Source organism: Hemicordylus capensis, chromosome 4, assembly GCF_027244095.1.
Source record: "Hemicordylus capensis ecotype Gifberg chromosome 4, rHemCap1.1.pri, whole genome shotgun sequence".
In the NCBI taxonomy this organism is placed as follows: domain Eukaryota; kingdom Metazoa; phylum Chordata; class Lepidosauria; order Squamata; family Cordylidae; genus Hemicordylus; species Hemicordylus capensis.
In genome coordinates, this window is record NC_069660.1 from 312,290,154 (window position 1) to 312,310,383 (window position 20,230).

Sequence of the window (20,230 nt, forward strand, 5' to 3'; positions counted from 1 at the left end):
TAGGCAGTGTGCCGAGTGCCCTGCCCATCACTGCAGCTGGGCCTTGTCAGCGAGATGTAGCCAGGCCGGAGCTGGGGCACCTGTTCCTTCTGGCCAGCCTCTCCGACCTATGGCGTTCCTCCCTCCCAGCCTGTACTCTGGCCAAACGTCGCTGTCGGGGATCTGGGGCAGGCACCTCGACTTCAGTGGCCTCAGACACTTCATCAGGAGGTGGGAGGGAAGGAGGCAGAGGGGCCTGCAAGCCTGTCAGCTCTGGCTCTGTTGAGTTGACCGGTGTTTCAGCCTGCTTCCCCTGCTCTGGGTCTTCATCTAAGGAATCTTCCTCCACGGCCCGCATGGGAGTCATCACACATGGCTCTGTGGTCACCAGGAGTCGTCACCAACTCAACAGCACAACTTTACTTTACCTTGAGAGAGAGAGGACAGACAAGAAAAAATTCTCCATCTCTCACAACACTAGAACCATGAAACTGGAGGCCAGGAAATTTAGGATGAACAAAAGGAATTACTTCTTCACACACTGCATAATTCTTTATATAATTTTTCCAACAGTGCATAATGGAATAATGCTTTGCCACAGGATGTGGTATATGGCTTTAAAAGGGACTTAGACAAATTCATGGAGGACAGGTCTATCAATGGCTACTAGTCTGATGGCTAAAGGCCACCTTCAGTCTCAGAGGCACGATGCCTCGGAATACCAGTTGCAGGGGAGCAAGAGCAGGAAAGAGAGCAAGCCCTCACCTCTTGCCTGTGGGCTTCTTAGAGGCATGTGGTCGGCCACTGTGTGAAACAGGCTGCTGGCCTAGATAGGCCTTGGGCCTGATCGAAGAGGGGTGTTCTTAATCTTTATCATGGACCTGTGGATAATTTACTGAAGGAAAACAGAAGAACCTACAAATTAGATCTCTCCTTCTTTCTGAAGCATTGCACAAAGCAAGTAGGAGACAGCTAGTCATTGCACACACATATTTATTAGCTCCCTAGACATAGTAGTGAACCTAGGGATGCCCATAGGCCATCTTCACAACACTTCACAACAACTGCATGGAAGCTAGACTGGGGATACTTAAGGCAAGAATACACAATCATATTGGTGAGATATTGTATCCAGTTGTAATTATTATTTAATTCATATGGCACTGTCAATAATTAGTATGAATTCATATGGCACAATCAATGTCAATGCAATTAGCATGTCTGCAAATTCTTAAGGTAGGGATTTGCATTCTTAAGTCAAGAAGATTATTTATTTATTTATTATTTGATGTTATCCTACCTTTCTCTCTTTCAAAACTAACACAAGGTGGCTTACAATATCATGCTGCAGATCAACAATAACAAATTACAATATGAAATATTATAAGCATTAAGTATGAGTTATAAACACTAGGAATAAACATTTAACGCAACAGTGTAAAACAGGTCACAGCTTCACAAGTCTATATAATTTTTCCCCAAAAGCTTCACAAAAAAGAGAGGTCTTCTACCACCAGTGGAAATTGTGATGGAGGGTGCCTGGTGTATCTTCCTGGAGGAAGAATTCCACAGAATGTGCAGTCACAGTGGTGCAATCTTGTACCTAGTTAGTAGTAGATTATGGTCCTATCCATGTACACATCAATTGCATTGCAGTTCTTAAGGCAAGAAGAGGCAGACATAGTGGTGCAACGTTATATGTTGACTGCATGGTGATGCTGATCATAAGAACAGCCATGCTGGATCAGGCCCAAGGCCCATCTTATCCAGCATCTTGTTTCCCACAGTGGCCCACCAGATGCCTCTGGAAGCCAGGCAGGAGTTCAGGGAATGCCCTCCCTCCTGCTGTTACTCAATAAGCAAGAAGGACAGACCTCTGCTCCAGAAGCTTACAATCTCAGTTCTAAGGGAGTAGCAGGCATCCAGATCAAGAGGAGAGTTAGTCTCATGGTAGAGAACATGAATTGTTCCCTTTGCTAAGCAGGGTCTGCCCTGGTTTGCATTTGAATGGGAGACTCCGTGTGAGCACTGAAAGCTATTCCCCTTGGGTACACTTTGGGAAGAGCACCTGCCTGCTTTCATGCAGAGGGTTGCAGAGGAGATGCCTCCTTGGCATCTCCAAGATACGGCTGAGAGAGATTCCTACCTTCAACCTTGGAGAAGCCGCTGCCAGTCTGAGTAGACAATACTGAGCTGTATTATATTACAATACTGAGTATGGCAGCTTTCTATGTTCCTGAGGTCATTCAAACAAGCGAGAACTGTGTTCTACCCAGATTTGGGAGCTGTGTGTGCTCCCAGTTTTTGGTTGTGTGGGTGAAAACAACTAGGTAGGAGGAGGGAGAAGTGATTGTGTGGAAGCAAGTTTGGAGGAAAAGCTGGGTAGGTTTTCCTCCTATCTGGCTTCCACACAATCACTTCTCCCTCCTTCTCCCTAGTTCCTTGCACCCACACAACCAAAAATTGCAGAGATTGGAGAAAATTGCTCCTCACCCTTCACACTGCACAGCTAAGAGAGTTCTCTGCAGCACAGGGATGTCTTCCCAGTGCATGCTTTCTTAGTTAGGATATCATCCCGTTTATACAGATATGGACGTGCATGCTCACAGCATTCACATGTCTTTATCGCATGTACTGGTGCATGTGTATGAAGTGTCTTCTGAACTGACAGTATGGTGTAGTGGTTAGAGTGTTGGACTAGGACCAGGGAGACCTGAGTTCAAATCCCCATTCAGCCATGAAACTCACTGGGTGACTGGGCCAGTCACATATCTTTCAGCCTAACCTACTTCACAGGGTTGTTGTGAGGATAAAGATAACCATATAGACCACTCTTGGCTCCTTGGAGGAAGAGAGGGATATAAATGTAAAAATAAATAAAATAAATAAAAATGACCCTATATCTTTCTAATCGTGAAATCTGCAGTAACATATCTGCCAGTCACATATCTTTCAGCCTAACCTACTTCACAGGGTTGTTGTGAGGATAAAGATAACCATATACACCACTCTTGGCTCCTTGGAGGAAGAGAGGGATATAAATGTAAAAATAAATAAAATAAATAAAAATGACCCTATATCTTTCTAATCGTGAAATCTGCAGTAACACTAAAGTAGCTCAAACATGATTTTCTGACATCTTTGAATCAGAAGTGTAACGGAATCTGCATCGTCATAATTAGACGCATAGCACCTTTGGACTTGTATAGAGGCATCATAACTGACTTTCCACAGAGGATTCTACTTCATCTCTGCACACTTGTTCCTCCTTGAAAACGCTCTGGAGGCTGAACTTCAAGCTCTCCCTAAATTTACCCAACTGATGTCTCCCCACCAGGAAATAGACTATGGGTTTACTACTACTGTCTAGACAAGCACCTAAGAAGCCATATGCCATTACATGGTCAGGTAGATCCTTAAAAAAAGTGATGAGGTACATGACATTGAAAGGAAAAGAAAAGAGGATACAGAAGAACAGAGTAATCAGGATGGCTGTGGAAAGCTTTCCCCTCTTCGCCTTTTCTGTTTTATAGCAAACTTGGATGAACAGGATCAGAGTGGAGATAGTCATGAGTGGAAAGCAAACCAGGGTGGTGACACTTACTGGTTTAAGCACTATGCTGAAAGTTCTCATTGTCTTAATAAGATGAATGACACAAAGTCCAGACAGCAGGAAGGAGATGACCCATATTAGGGCACACACAGTGTGAGACAGGTATCCTGGCCTATGGCATCGATGCCAAACTGGGAAGAAGACAGACACAAACCTGTCAATGCTGATTGCCGTCAGCAGAACATGACCAGTGATGTACATGAACAAGCGGAGGAGAAAATAGGCAAGGGGAAAAGGAAACAAGGGCTTTTGAAAAATGAGGAACAAGAAGAACACAGCTCCAGATATGAGGACCCCAAAATCGGCAGCAGCCAGGTTCAGGATGTAGGTGGTGAAAGGCGTTCTTTTAATGTGGAAGCCAAGTAGCCAGATCATAGTTCCATTCCCCAGCACACCAAAAAGACAGATAACTAACATGAGGATCCAGGTAATATTTTTTTCTAAATAATAATGACGGGGAAAGCTGAGATCATAAATATTCCCCGATCCATTGTGTGTGTCATAACATTCTGGTCCAACATTCATGGTGAGCAGCGTTGACTTGCTTGAGTTGGACATGACACTCAGATTTTGCCTTGGAGCTTCTCTTCTCCACTTCTATAGATGCTTCCGCTGCAAAGAGAAAAAGGCAGAGGTGGAGTCAGTTTTTGCTGTGGAGCTACTTATAGCAGGCAGCTAAAGCATTGTATAATTGGTCTCTTTTGGCAGGGAATGGTGCTCAAAGCAGCTCCCAGTACAGTTTGAGGAGAGCTGGTCTTGTGGTTGCAAGCATGACTTGTCCCCTTAGCTAAGCAGGGTCCATCCTAGTTGCATATGAATGGGAGACTAGATGTGTGGGCACTTTCAGAAATTTCCCTTAGGGGATGGAACCACTCTAGGAAGAGCATCTAGGTTCCAAGTTCCCTCCCTGGCAGCTTCTCCAAGATAGGGCTGAGAGAGATTCCTGCCTGCAATCTTGGAGAAGCCGCTGCCAGTCTATGTAGACAATACTGAGCTAGATGGACCAGTGGTCTGACTCAATATATGGCAGTTCCCTATGTTCCTATGTCCCTAACTTCCTGAGGGTTAGCATGTTGCTGAAAAACAATTAGTTCATTCACATGATTATTGGCAGCATAGGAGAAGCATCCCACCTGGATAGGAGTGCTCCCGATTTTCAGTCATGTGCTTGCAAATAACTTAGGCAGGAGATGGAGAGCATAATTGTTTGTGCGTGGTGACTCTAGGTAGGACCACCCTGCAAGCTGAGCAAAGAGGCACCTTCTTCAAGTGCCAATAATCAAGTGGCCTTTTAAAGACAAGGGACATTGTTGCTTTACCTGATGTTTACTTACAAAGATCTAGAGAATTTAATCTGCAGGATTTGTGTCATGGTTGGATATTAAGGCCCTGAATCAACAGGAGGTCTTTCGGTATATGGAAGGAAAGGCTCTGTGCAGAATACTCCTTACAGTGCTATTCTTGAATATCATATAGATTTCTCAATGGCAATAATGATGTAGATCCAAAAGTACCTAGCACTTCTGCTCATGCGGGGGGGGGGTGTTTCCCCTTTCTGCTGCAGCCTGCCCACCCCCCTGCACATTCCATGCTGTTCTGAAGTTTCTTTTGATTGGTTGAATGTGGAAAACAGACTGCTTTTCAGGGAGAAGACATAGGGGCTTAATTCAAGTGGTGATTCTCTTATACAGTGTTTAGCAAGGGGAGGGCAACTGGAAAACTGGCCCTTTCCAGTCCCAGCACAGCACCCCTCCAGTGGCTGTTGCTGGTGCCTAACTTCTGTTTTTGTGTTTAATATTGTAAACCCTTTGAGGACAGGGAACCATTTTATTTATGTTTGTTTCTCTGTGTATATCTCCTTGAACACTTTGGTTGAAGAAAAGTATATCATCATCATCATCATCATCATCATCATCATCATCAGGTCCTGATAATTGATATTGCAATCCCAGGGGATAGATGAGTTGATGAAAAACAATTAGAGAAAATAACCAAATACAAGGACCTTCAGATTGAAACTGAGTGGCTCTGAAAAAAGAACATAGGAACATAGGAAGCTGCCATATACTGAGTCAGACCATTGGTCTAACTCGCTCAGTATTGTCTACACAGACTGGCATTGGCTTCTCCAAGGTTGCAGGCAGGAGTCTCTCTCAGCCCTATTTTGGAGATGCTGCCAGGGAGAGAATTTGAAACCTTCTGCTCTTCCCAGAGTGGCTCCATCCCCTGAGGGGAATATCTTACAGTACTCACACTTCTATTCTCCCTTTCATATGCAACCAGGGTGGACCCTGCTTAGCTTAAGGGGACAAGTCATGCTTGCTACCACAAGATCAACTCTCTTCCCCAAAACAATAGTGGTGCCAATAGTTGTGGGTTCCCTTGGTGCAGTACCAAACGAACTTTAACACCATCTCGATACCCTGGGCATCAGTAAAATTACAACATATCAAGACTTGTGTTTTGGACAGTATACAAATGTAAATAATAATTAAAAGACCCACAGAAGGCCACACTACTTGGGACAGCACGAATACTACCATAATGTCTTTAATTCTTCTTTAGTTATCCTATACCCTTGGGAAGGGCCCAATAATTAAAATACGAAATCCAGTCAATAACATCTGGTAGATTGTGTGTAAATAGAATAATAATAAATTGTTCCTTGGGTGGCACACACAACACAGCATTAGAACATGAAATAGTAGAACATAAAAAATTAAATCATAACAGACCAAAAGGTTGTGGGGGGGGAGAAAGTATGAAGTACAGTACAAAGCAACTTAAAAGCTCATTTAAAATCAAATTTGAAAATCAAAATTTAAAATTAGTAGGACAAGGGCTCTCTGCCCAGATTCTAGCTCCAGATTCTAGCTCCTCATTTTATTGAGGTAGAAGGAAAGCCATCCTACATCTGGCCTTGTACACAAGCATGCTCCCCTCCTCCTAGCTTGATGTCTGCAAACACACAACCACCGATTGGGAATGTGCCCGACTCAAATACCCAGACCAGGTGCTTCTTCTACCTTGCCAGTGGTGATGTAATGAGCCTAATGCTGGCTGAAAATTGAGCATTCTGAAGACTGTGAGGAAAATTACTCAGAGTGGTCCCATTGAAATTTAAAGGATGTTAGGCAATGCCTAACTTGTCCTTTTAATTTCAGTGGGACTATGTTGAGTAGGAGAGGTCACTGATCCCCCCCCCCCCGAATTAACATACAACCTCATTTTACTCAGCTCAAATCCAAGGCAATATGATCTCCATGTTCTACTTTGGCTCAGGGTAGCTAGGTGGGCTGAAAGCTCATGAACAGGTGAGTTGGGAGAGGGATCAAATTCCGTCATGCTCCTGATGATGTCAATGGCAACACCACAATGACATCATCGTAATTGCAAGGCTCTGAATGGGGCTTGGAATAAACCCATCTATTTTGCCATTTTTTGGAGGAAATTAACACAATTTGCTGAGCCAAATTATGCATCAAACCAGGCAGTGCTTGAGCTTTGTCCATCACAAAAGCTGCTACTTCAGAGAGCATGCTGGGCAATTCAGATCCAAATCATCAGCAAAGCAATAAGGAGAGGCATGTTTTTGATACCTAAGTACTTGAGGGATGTACCAGGGTAAGAAATCTTGGAGTTAGGATTAGCACTGACCTTTCAAAACAGTGGCCAACATCAAAACTAACAATGGGTGCACAGAAGAAAGTTTCACAGGCATGGGGAGGGGGAGTCAATTTTGCTGATCCCCTGTGCCCTCTACAATCCTCTGTATCCCCCAATATGTCCCTGTAATGTGTCTGTCTACAGGGGTTGTGGTACCCCTGTAAACACATTGTCAGGAGACATGCAGAGGGAAATGGGGATCAGCAAAAAACACTACACCCCCATTGTCTGTGAATCTTTCTTTTCCACATATGTGCTTAGCCTGGATGTCAGCTAGTGAAATTCAAAGTGAATCTGAGTGTTCCTCCCAAGGAAAATATCTCCAAATGTTCAGGTGAAGCCACATGAGTTTCTATAAGATAAGTGAAAATGTTTGGGGCATTTCTGCACATCCTCACCTGAAATTTCCTTGCTCAGGAATTACACAGATGTAGCTTGGACCTGTAAATCATTGGCAAGAAAGAAAGAAAGAAAGAAAGAAAGAAAGAAAGAAAGAAAGAAAGAAAGAAAGAAAGAAAATAAGGCTTTCCTAGCTGGCACACCCTGCATGCGATTTCACATCTCCTCAATGGCTGGAATGAAGGCAGGGGGAAGCCAGCCAGCCAGCCATTTGAATGCTGAAAGTGCAATTTTGGCCCAGTGAAAGTTGAGCAGTGACTTTCTTTAAAGAGCTGTACTCACATGGCAAAGAGGCAGTTTTCCTCAGCCCAGTGGGACAGAGCATCTAGCGACTCACAGCTGCATCTTGACTTGCTCTTCTGATGTTTTGCTGTACTTCTAGCAGCAGCAGCAGCAGCAGCAGAGGATTTCAGGGAGTGTCTGGGACCCCTCTGAGGGATTTGTGACAGTCAGAGCTTCTTGCTTATACAGCCCAGCTCATTATGGCTGGAAATCAGAGGGCCCTCTGAGGGGGTTCCAACAGTTGGAGTTCTTTGCTTAACAACCCAAGTTTTAGGGGGAAGAAGCTACAGAACCCCTTTTGGGGGGGATATATTGGCCTCATTCGCACAGAACGCAAAACAGCGGGTCCAATGGACTCACAGTTCCATGCCACCCCCCCGCCTGCCGAGTTCTTCTGTCCAAATTCACATTAAATGGAGTGCTGCCAGAGAGCTTGAAGCCAGAGAGACTGCAGAGGGGAGTGGGAACCCCTGCTAACTTGGCAAACAGGCACCTTTTAATGTGGTGATTCTCTTTATTTAGCAGGAGGAGAGTAACTGGCCCTATCCACTCCCAGCACAGTACCTCCAGTGACTGTTGCTGGTGTCTATCTTGTGTTTCTTTTTAGATTGTGAGCCCTTTGGGGACAGGGTTCCATCTTATTGGTTTGTTATTTCTCTGTGTAAACCTCCCTGAGCCATTTTTGGAAGGGCGGTATAGAAATTGAATGAATGAATGAATGAATGAACTGGCTGTTCAGGCTTCCTTCTATCATGAAGGACAGTTCACACTGCCAATGACAGTTGGAGCGAGGGAGGAAGTTCCTCCCTCAACTCCAGTTTGTGGGAACGCAGCTTGTGTTTCCACAATCAGACATAACACAGGCTGCATTAAAACTTGGGTTGGAGTAGCAAAACTCACTTCAAACTGAGGGAAAAGATTGGAGTTTGGAGAGTGGAACCTTGGGTTGCTCTCTGCATGGAAACAGAGTTCTGAGGGGCTGGCATGCATTCAGATATAATGGTCTGGAAACCTCTGCCCTATTCAAATTTGGTTCCACATTACATGTGAATGCAACCACTATGTTTATTTATTGTTATTTATTGTTAAGTTTTTACACTGTCTTTCATTAAAATAATCCTAAGGCAGTTTACAAAACAGTCAACAATACACAACCATAAAAATGACACAATAAGAATTAAAATGGAATATAGAAACACAAATCTAATTAAAAGTTTTTTTAAAAATGTACAATATAACCATAAGATACAAAGCAGAGGGGGGGAAACCCACACTCATTTAAAAGCCTGGGTAAAAAGCCAAGATTTCACTTGCTTTCTAAAAACTGTGATGGAGACTGGGGAGCGGAGGCCCACCAGGAGAGCATTCCAAAGTCTGGGGGCAATGACTGAGAAGGCCCTGTCTCACGTGCACGACAGAAGAGCCTCCCTCATTGTTGGTACACATGGCCCCCTCTGATGGCTTCATAAAATGGGAAGAAACCCTTGGGAGCAGGCAGTCCCTCAGGTATCCTGGGCCCAATCCATTTAGGGCTTTAAATGTCAAAAAACAGCACCTTGAATTGGACCTGAAAACAGATTGGCAGCCAATGTAGCTCTTTCAAAATGCAGGTAATAAGATCCGAGCGGGCACCTCCAGATAGCATCCTAGCTGCTGCATTCTGCACTAACTGCATTTTCTGGATATTCTTCAAAGACAGCCCCACGTAGAGCATGTTACAGTAATCCAGCCATGATGTGACTAAGGCATGGGTAACAGTGGTCAGATCTGCCAAGAAACGGACGCAGCTGGTGCACTAGCTTTTGCACTAGCCAAAGCCATGCAAAGGCACTCCTGGCCACCGTCTCTACCCAAGCTTCCAAAAGCAGAGCCAGATCCAGAAGTATCCCCAAGCTGTGTCTTACTGTTCCAGCTAGACCTTACTTGAGGAGAGGTCTAGATCTTGGGGTGTCTGTATGGGGCTTTATGATTAAGCCCTTTCCCCCCTTAAAAACTCTACACAGCAAATTGTTATTACTAGTGTCTCAGTGATAGGCATCAGGATTTTATTTTATTTTTCAAAGCAGAGAGTTGGTACTGTTGCAAAGCAATTATTTGTATAAGTGATTACACAGGAAGCTTACTTTAACTGAGAAACCAGAGTTTGATATTTATTACTAATTAAACATAGGCTAAGAAAACAATACACTAACAGTCTCATATGCAGTGAGAGACAGAACCTCTCAGCTTGAAATTCAAGTGAGAAGGAGATATAAACAAACACACACACCCAAGCCAGTACACAGACACATTCAAATATATGCAAGTGTGGCCCACACAAAGAACAGACAATTCTCATAGCAAAATCCCAACATTCCACTTCTCATTGTCTCATTCTTGAATCCTTAGTCCAATGTTTTGTTTTATGGTGTGATGCAATCTTTTCTTTCCTGATGCAGCCATTTATCTGTCTCTGAATCTGGCATGCCTTCAGTTTTGTGCCGATCTGTAGGTTCTGGCGTTTTCTCTTCTCTGGCTGCAAGTGACAATCGTTTATGTGGAATCCCTTCATTAACTCAGCTCGAGCTTCTCACTTCCTGTTCCATTTCAATCTCCCCTTCTTGATTGCAACTCTCTGCTTCTGTCTCAATCTCCCCTTCTCAACTGAGTCTCTCTTTTATATCATTGTTTTGATTACTTGTTCATTTTGTTGCTGTATTTGCTGTCCAGCCTTTTCACTGATTGGAAAATCCAGGTCACAATCAGACATCACATTGGCATTTGACTTTTGCCTCTCATCAAAATATGCAACGCTGTGCAGCTTAACAGTCTCTGTTATAGGATCAAGTATTCTGTAGCTTTTACTATTCAGTGAATAGCCTATGAATATTCCTTCTTCAATTCTGCAGTCTAATTTTCTTAGTTCTTTAGGAATATATACATATGATTTGCATCCAAGTACTCTAATATGCTTTGTTAGGTTATGTCCCATTCCACAGTTCAAACTTACTCAGTTAGCTTTAGTTGGAAGTCTATTCTGCAAATAATTTGCAGTCATTACAGTCTCTCCCCAGTATTTATTTGCAAGACCTGAATCAAGAAGCATGCTTCTAAACATTCTACCAGTTGCAGGGGAGTAACAGCAGGAGAGAGGCCATGCCCTTAACTCCTGCCTGTGGCTTCCAGTGGCATCTGGTGGGCCAGTGTGTGAAACAGGATGCTGGACTAGATGGGCCTGGGGCCTGATCCAGCATGGCTGTTCTTATGACATTTCTGTTCTTTCTCTGTGCCACTCCATGTAGCTCTGACTTATAAGATTTTGTTCTCTCATGTTTATACCTTGTTCTTTTAAGTATTGCTCAATATCTTTCCCTGTATATCCCCCACCATTATCAGTGCACTGTCTTCCAAAATTGTTGCATAATCTAGCTACATATTCCTTAAGTTTTGGAAACACCTCCTTTTTCTCTTTGAGTAGCTAAGTGTAAGAAAAATCATCTATGAAAGTGAAAAAATAGAGATTCTTTCCTGGTGTCTTTACTGGGAAGGGATTTATGCATCAAATCCCAAAAATCATTGGTTTGCCTTTCTGTAGTTGATGAATATGTGACCCTTGTTGCTTTTGCTTTAACACATTAAATGCATTTGACTTTAGATTTGCATGGTTTAGCCTTTGGGCTTCTTGCCAATTGTGTTTTTTACTAATTTTGAAATGCATTCCTTACTACTATGCTCAAATAATTAATGCCATAAACTCATGCAATCTCTGTGTGCACACTCACAACATTTGCTTGTTCTCTTTTGCATCTATTTCATACAGTTCATAATCTTTTAACATGCCTTTCTTCAGAAGCTTTCTTTCTTTGAAAATAAAGCAATAGTTCTTTCTGAAAAGAACTCTACATCCATGCCTTGTAGCTGTTTCTACACTGCTTTAAACTGCTTTGCAAATGTATGACATAGTATGCCCCTGGAATACACACTTCATTCACTTTATTTGCATCAAGATTACACTGTCCCTTTTCCTTTTGATTTTCCTTCTAACTTTCTTTATAAAATTTTCTGCCCATTAGCAAGGTATGTAGGACTTTTATGTTCCATACTTATCTCAGAAAAGTCTTGCAAAATATTGAAAAAATGTGAATTAGCTCTGCTATCCAAATATATTTTGTTTCTACTTTGACTTGTATCAACCCTGAAGATTATTGCTTTTGCAGTGCATATTTTTTCATCTTTCTTAGCATTATTTTCATTGCTTTCACTTTTGCATAGGGAAGTTTGTTTGTTATAAAGTCCATTTTTCTGGAATTTAGTCTTATTGCCTTTTCTCTGTTGAGAATAATTTCCTTGCTCTTTACTAGGACAAACATTCCTCAAATGCAAGGTATTTCCACATATAAAACATTGCCTACCATCAGCAACTTTGTAGGCTTGATTTTTAACTGATTCCCCCCTTTCTGTTTGCTTTTTCAAATTAAACTCTTGCAAATGTTCCTGCACAAAACTCAAAGTCACATTTTCTTTAATGACAATATTTTCATATACTTTAGGCAAGGTATTAAGCAAGAGTCCAATTTTTGCTGGTTCTGGCATATTTATCTCTTGCAGTTTATTTCTATTTATATTATTTATATTATTTATTTATATTTATCTCTTGCAGTTCCAGCTCTCCCAGTATTCCCCCAAATGAGCAAATGTGTAGCTGCAAACTCTCTCCCTCTTTGAATCTTTTGTTACACAACTGCAGCATAAGAGAAACTTGAGTATTCATGGTTCTTTGTTGAAAGACCTCCTTTAATATTTTCCATATATCTTTTGCTGTATTTTCATCTCCTATATAATAAATTAATTGATCACTTACAGTCAGAGATATGTGTGTTTTGCTTCTTTGTAGAATCCCATTCTTGCTGTTTCTCTTCATTCTCTGTTGATCTTTGTTCCTCCAGAACATAAAATAGTCCAAGTATATTCAGCAACATCTTCAGTCTGAAGGGCCATTTTCAGTAATTTGTTACATTGAGCATTCAGCAGTGGGATGCCTCTCCACTGATGCAAAAATACCCAACTTGTTTAGCTTTCTTGCCTACAAACTCTTTGTTAACTCACAAAATATTGCTTCACAACTTAGCCCATAACCCCATGTTGCAGAGTAATTACTTATCTTGTATAAGTGATTACACAGAAAGCTTACTCTAACTGAGAAACATGGCAAAATTCCAATAGGGACCATATCAACAAATAGTGGACACTACAACTACAGTATCATTGCTGTGAACTCTGTGCCTGGCGAGAGGTTTGGTGTAACATGACAATGGGAAGCAGGAGATACGGGTTAGACTCCCAATCTTGGAAAATGACAAGATGGCCTCTGTAAGCTAACATATATGAGCTAGCAAGGCTAGGCCAAAAGTTCACTAAAGAGAACTTGCAGTTCAATTTGGGGCTGCTTTTGAGGGTGAAAGAGGGATAATCATTTTTATGTTATCTTTGCCTTATGCCAATGGAGCCAGTTCAACAGAGGAAGTTACAATGCTCCTCTCACTGGCCAGTATTTTCCCCCAGAAGCCCCCTTCGTGTGATACTTCCTTCTGGAGGGAAATGGCAGCTGCCATCTAATGACTTCTAAGAGGAATGCTGCCACTCTCATTGCCATATCCAGTGAATTTCTTCTTGCCTGAATTTCCCCCCCCCCCAACTTTACAAAGATGCCACCAAAATGACCCCCATTTCCACCACCTACAAATGGGGCAGCAAAAACAGAGATGCCATTTTGAGCAGCACTAGAGTTTAGAGCAAACAATATTTCACTTCTTGGTACCAGCCACATATTGTGGATGGAAGTTGTATGCATATGGAAGTTTGAAGATCACCCAGAAAACACTCGCTCACACAGCCCAGATGGAGCACCTAAGTCACACTGAGTTAAAAAGGAGTACTCATGATTGAATACGAAAAGGCGATTTTTTTAAAAAAGGTAAGCAACCCATGAATCTTTGCATTTGCAAAGATCTGGTGTCATAATTCAACAGGGCTTGAGACAACAGGGCTGAGACTCTGCTTACTACTGCCATTATGGTCTTGCGCTCTAATCATCTACCTTGTTGTTTCAGCCCCCATAGTTCTTCTGTATACCAAGGGGCCAGTTTTGAAGTGGGTCAGAGATTTGCTTAGGAGTGATCGTGTCCACTGCCCTGGTGAGTTGATTATTCCAGCTCTCCACCAGAGTGTCGACAGGGTCACCAGCGGAGCCAACACTAAATCTCTCCAAGGCTTCTTGGAATCCTATTGGATCCAGTAACCTTCTTGGGTGGACCATCCTAATGGGACCCCCCATGGAGGTGGGACATGTTTGTTAGTCCAACCTTAACCAGATGGTGATCCATCCATGGCAAAGGGGAAATCACAGGAGCCCTCACACACGGAACACCACCCTGATCAGAGTGAAAGACCAGATCAAGCATGTAACTAGCAATATGTGTCAGTCCCAAGACCACCTGGGATAGGCCCTTATTCGTCGTGGCTGCTATGAACTCCTGAGCCACCCCGGACAAATTGGTCCCAAAGTGAACACTGAAGTCCCCCAGCACCACAAGCCTGGTAGACTCCAATGCCAAGCCCGAGACCAAGTCTGTCAGCTCAGTTAGGGACTCCGTCAGGCAGCAGGGTGATCAGTACCAGTCTAAGTCCCAGTCTATCCCTGGTCTGCAAACTTAGGTACACACATTCAATATGGTCAGACACTTCAACAGGGATCCTGGCAAGGGAGATATTGCTCTTGTAGACCACAGCCACTCCCACTTCCCACCCACTTCCCCTCCCCTGCTCAACAGAGTACCCTGGAGGAAGAAGCTGGGAGCAGACTGGTCTGAGAGCCTTCCCCAACCAAGTGTCTGTAATACATACCAGATCAGCCCCTTCATCCAAAATCAAATCATGGATGATTTCAGGTTTATTCTGGACCAACCTGGCATTACAAAGGAGCAAGACGAAGCTCTGTGGATGGTTAGCAGGGCTTTCCAAGGTCAAAGAGCTGGCAGGACAGCCAGAAGGGGAGACAGCAATTCAGTTTCTGATTTCCCTTCCCCTGCAACAGCCTGCTGACCTGTCAACGTTACTTCTTCTATTCCCCATCACCACTGAAATAGCTGCCCCATAATAAGTGGATACACCCCGTCTCCCCATCTCCAGACAGACCCAGACACATTAAACCTCAACTCACCCATGATTTCAAAGAGAAGCCCAATTATAATACCCACCCTCCTTTACACACTCACAAGGGATCTTGAGCCAAAGAGCCAGGCCCTCACCCTCGTTTTCCCCCAAAGTGGCTCCCCCAAAGGGCGACAGGCAGCGATCCTATAAAGCCCAAAGCTGAGCAGGTGACCCGAGGAACTACTGGGTCACTCAGGAGCTGGTCCCAATCCTGACCACACACCCCACAGATGTTACACAGAGGCAGCAGACAGCAGCCTCACAGGGGAAGCAGGAGCAGGCAGGTAACAGCAGAAGGAGCTCACAGCACCTCCTGGTCTCTCACCCCAGGCAGCACTGGATGGGAAGCAAATGGACTCTTCCTCTCATCTGCTGGGCTTCTAAGATGCCATCCCAACCAATCTTTGGGGAGAGTCCAGAGAGAATGTCTCCACTCCATAAGACTATTCTCAAACATCAAATATAACCAAATACCTCGCTTTTTGTAAATTGTAATGCACATGATGCTAAATAATCCAATCAAATATTTCAAAGATATTCAAAGGATATATGGAGAATATATATATGGAGAAAATCAACATGCACAGGGTGGAAATGTTGGATTCTCAGGAGTAAATTAATTTCAGTTCTATAGGACAACTATATGACATTATGGCTGCAATCTTGCACATGTTTATCTGGGAGTAAGCCACATTGAGCACAGTGGGGCTTACTTATGAGTAAAGATGCAGAGGCTTGCAGGTTGGAGATTCAACTGCTAAATTAAGGACTCCGATAGAAGCAGTACTCTGGGGCCCAGTGGAGTTCATAGCCATATTGATGTTGTTTTTTTAAAAAAAACATGCATATCTTCAATATCGGAAAGGTGAGCATCAGAAAGGAGGAAAAGGCCACCCTGATTATTTCTCATAGGTTACTGGGCCTCACAGTGTGAGATTGCTACTGAATTGCCTCTGCCTTTGAGGCACAAATTGAAAGAAATACCACTTTGATAGTATTTCACATCTATCGCATCATCTTCCTTTGACATTTTACCATATTATTTCTGAAAGAGAGCCACTGGATTCTTTCCGACTGAATACATTGAAAGCTTGAAGTAAGCATCAGAAGCTCTGGACTGGATTTATATGAATGCTGCATTTAAGAAAATGCCTTTCTCCTCATTTAAACAAAGTAATTTCAGCCCTAATACACTACTGAAGTGGCAAGGAATACCAGCAAAATTATGTTGCATTTATCTGTTGAATTAAACATGTGTTAGCTAATGCTTTGCCTATTAACTGAAGGGCACAGTGACGAATGAATAGAAGAGATACAGTCCTTGGCTGACAATGAATTTAAGGGTGCCCATGACATGGATTTTGTGTTCTGTTTCAAGCTCAAAATGAAATGTAAAACAGCCAAAAACATTTGTTGAAACAGCAGTTGAATAGGCTGTTTTGACAAAACAACTCAAAGAGTCTATTCTCATGATCAGCCAAAATTGGGCTAAGGGAGCCTAGCCCAATTTTGGCAGAACATGAGAACCACCAGGCTCGCAGGTGAGCCCAGTTTCTCCAAAGTGGGCAACCCACTAACTTACCCATCCCCGTAGACGAGGTTAGCAGAGCAAGTTAACCTTCGCGCCACAGCAACACATGAGGAGACCCCCACCAGGAGGCTGAAACAAGCCTACCGGCCTTGGGGGTCTCTCCAGGATGCCCTGTGCACTCATGCAGGGCATCCTGGAACTTCCAGGGGCCACGCAGCCCCAAATCCACGCAGCCCCCACTAGCTCCGTGATGGGCAGCCTGGATCAGGGAGAATGGGCCAAGCCCATTCTCCCCACTGACTTCATTTTGGCGAGTCTCACTGATTGTGAGACGCGCCTCATAATGTTGTAAGTGTTTCAGCCATAAGGAACAATGGGGAAACTTGAAACATGCCATTGTTCCCCATGGGTAGCTCCTAGGGACTCGGAAGTAGGTTTTGTGTTAGGGCATGATGGGTGCTACCTACTACCCAACCCACAGAAGAAATGGGCAAGCAGGCAATTTTTAATATTTTTTTAACCTTTCCCCCAGCCCCCATAGGATCTTATGGGGGTTTGGGGAAAAGCTTTAAAATGTGTTTAAAATTGTCCACTTGCCCATTTCAGTAAAATGGAATCTGCCCCTCCCAACTCAGAACACACATTTCAAACAGTTCAGAAATGGCCAAAAAAGAATCACTGACCCAGAATCCACTGCCAGCCATAGTGCCTGAGCTGCAGTAACATCACTGGCACAGGTTGCTCTCTCACACACAATTATTACTCCTTATGTTACTTCCCAGCATTGCAATAGCTGCCACAAGAGCATCCTTAGCAGCAAGCACAGCCATAAGCTCAACTAGAGCAACTTCAGCCACATGCTGACTGAGTACACTTTGCCATGCAGATGGCAGAACACACTAGATCAGTGAGTGAAGGACAAGTTGGTCTCAAGGCCAGATATGGAGCTCATCACAACAATCACTAAGAAATCTCTCTCAATCTCTCTCTCTCTCTCTCTCTCTCTCTCTCTCTCTCACACACACACACACACACACACACACACACACACACACACACACACAGTCACACCCTCGATCTCAGACAACGAGGAGGAAGGGGAAGCTGTCAACTTTTCAGCCGATGCAGGGGTGTCTGAGGGGCAGAGCCCGGATGTCAGCTTCCAAGAAATGGCTGAGGCAGATCCGGCTGATGATTCAGAGCAGGCACAACAACCTGAGACAGGAGAAACCAATCAGAAGAGGACCTATGCAAGCAACCTCCACTGACTCCACAACAGAGGCGTGTTACAAGACAAAGAACACAGCTAGAAACTATCAGGAGGAGTAAACGCCTCTTGCAGAGGAATTCCTGCCAGCTGGGAGCTCTCGGCTTGTACTAGAAATTACGTCACCAGCTTTCTATTCACTGCTGGAAAGCAACGTTTGTCAACTTTCATGTCAACAGCTTGCAGCGAAGCCCAATAAAGAACTGTTCCAAGCCGTATCTTGTTTCTGCAGCTCCGTTTGGTATTGTGAACTTCCCTGCCAGGTGGCCAGATACTCACACACACACACACACACACACACACACACACACACACACACAGAGTCTATTTCTCACCACAACACTATCTCACAAACAAAACAAACCTCAGCTCAAGGAAGGAAGGCACCCAAGTTCTCCCCATCTCTCCTGCTTGGGACACCATGGCCTCCGTGTCCTCCTCTACAAGGCTGGCACATAGAGTTTCCTTGCCAGACTGCAAAAGCATGCATTGGCCCTCTATGCTCCCTGTTCTAGCCTAGCTATCTGATAAACCTGGAAGCTAAAGAATGAAAATAATCTGTGTGGGCTTGCACCCCTTTACTCATAGTTAAGAAAATTATTCTTCCAAGTGGGGTAGTCTTTCTTCCTTGGTTTGGGATGAAAACCAAAACTCAAATGTTGCTCTCTTTCCTTGAGAGCACAACAGAAAAATAGTTGGGGTGGACTGGTCTCTGGGGCCCTCTAGTGTCTGCTTATTCCGCCTCTGCCACCATGTAAGGAACAGACCAAGCCAGCTCACATGGGAGGAATTGTTGCTGAGCCACTCCTCCCGATTACCTAGTGAGCTGACTGGGTTTAAACTTTATTAAAAAGAAAAGAAGACTCTCTAGTAGATTGTCTCACTGCCACCAAGCGCTCCTTAGTTAACAGAGTTCCTCTGACGGGATTAGGAACGCGAAAATTTACCATCTCCTCTTTACTTTTCTAGCAGGCAAATATAATAATGTTGTACCAATTATATATGCCTAAGTGGAGCTGTAGCTGCCTGTTTGGGGGCATGTGGACTAGAAGTTCCTCCCCCAGAGTCTCTTTGAGAGGGCTTGTAAAGCAAAGAATACACACACACACACACACACACACACACACACACACACACAGAGTTCAGAATTTCATTTGCACCTGTTACAAATAATATTAGCTTAGCGGCTACAAGAATATTCAAAATGCCCAGATGCTTAACTTGTTCATTACAAAACTGAGGTTGAAGATAGGTAATTGCAAAAGCAGATACTTGGTAATACAAAGCAACACACACAAAAGAAAATAACTTCTAATGCAAGTCTTACTAAAACACTTTCCCCTACATCTAAACTCCCCAAGCCATAAGCCTTGACTCCCTCCCCTTGGATCTCACCAGGACTGAGATGGGACCAAACCGCTACAATCCCTGGCCCAGGGACTTGCAGAACTCACCCTGTAAGGACTTGGCAAGACTCCATTGCTCCTTCATCACCTGGGCATCCCTTCTTCTTCCCAGAAGCCCCTCTGAAGCCTTCTAGTCCTGCCCACCTGGTTAACTAATTGGGTCCCAACCTAGCATCTGTCAATCAAGGTCAACTGCTTTTTTCAGTTAACTCTATCAGTGCTGGCTGGCTGCCTACTACAAGAATGTTCTGCACATCCCTAGTTAAAACATTCAATAACCATAATAATATGGTTAATAATGACCATAAATGAACACAACATGGAGGACTTAATTTCAATCCCTCACATCCTGCAATAATTTCATCATGAAGTTCTTTAAAAGGAGGGTTTTGTGGCATTCTATAATTGTTCCTTCCAAGAAGGTGTTATTTTAGCTATCCCATATTAATATGGCGAGGAAAGCACACCTGACAATGTTTCTTCTACTTGAGATTTTAAAATAGATTAAGAATCTCTCAGATAGTTGACGATCCCCCTCACAGCTTTTTGTCTGTTTGCTCTTGTTTTCTCTGAAACTTTTCAATGACTCCTCAGATACTTAGATGGAGAATTTCCACAGTCACACTGCATGAAAGACTGATTCTTTATGAAGAGATTTACCAGCTGGCTTGCTTCCCTATTCTCTCCATTTCCAGACAACCTACCTCTGAGATCATTGATTTTTTGCCCTTGGCCATAATCTTTTCCACTTGACGGGGCTTTGCAAAATGTTCTAGCCTCTCCCTCTCATTGTTTAGACTGCATCCAGGATACTCCAGTGGCCTCTTACATTTGTGCATGTAGCAGCAGATGGTGGTAACGTATGGAACAACAGCCAGGAGTTGTGGGCAATGCAA

At 43.6% G+C, this 20,230-nt stretch overlaps 1 protein-coding gene across 3 annotated transcripts; it reads right to left on the reverse strand.

The window, feature by feature from the left end:
- Nucleotides 1-2,419: 2,419 nt before the first annotated feature.
- LOC128324493 (mas-related G-protein coupled receptor member H-like) lies at nucleotides 2,420-19,462 on the reverse strand. 3 transcript variants are annotated; one of them, XM_053249145.1, is made up of 2 exons: nucleotides 19,383-19,462; nucleotides 2,420-4,204 (listed from the first exon to the last, which is right to left on the reverse strand). In XM_053249145.1, the coding sequence occupies exon 2, from the start codon at nucleotides 4,148-4,150 to the stop codon at nucleotides 3,194-3,196; it is 957 nt and encodes a 318-aa protein (XP_053105120.1). In that variant the 5' UTR covers nucleotides 4,151-4,204; nucleotides 19,383-19,462; the 3' UTR covers nucleotides 2,420-3,193. The 3 variants fall into 3 exon arrangements, with proteins under 3 accessions (XP_053105120.1, XP_053105119.1, XP_053105121.1); XM_053249144.1 differs by lacking the exon at nucleotides 19,383-19,462 and adding an exon at nucleotides 7,940-8,086; XM_053249146.1 differs by lacking the exon at nucleotides 19,383-19,462 and adding an exon at nucleotides 7,657-7,702.
- Between the last annotated feature and the right edge of the window lie 768 nt (nucleotides 19,463-20,230).

Excerpts from the sequence above, each read along its gene's own strand:
- LOC128324493 (XM_053249145.1), bottom strand. The coding sequence starts at position 4,150 with ATGTCCAACTCAAGCAAGTCAACGCTGCTCACCATGAATGTTGGACCA.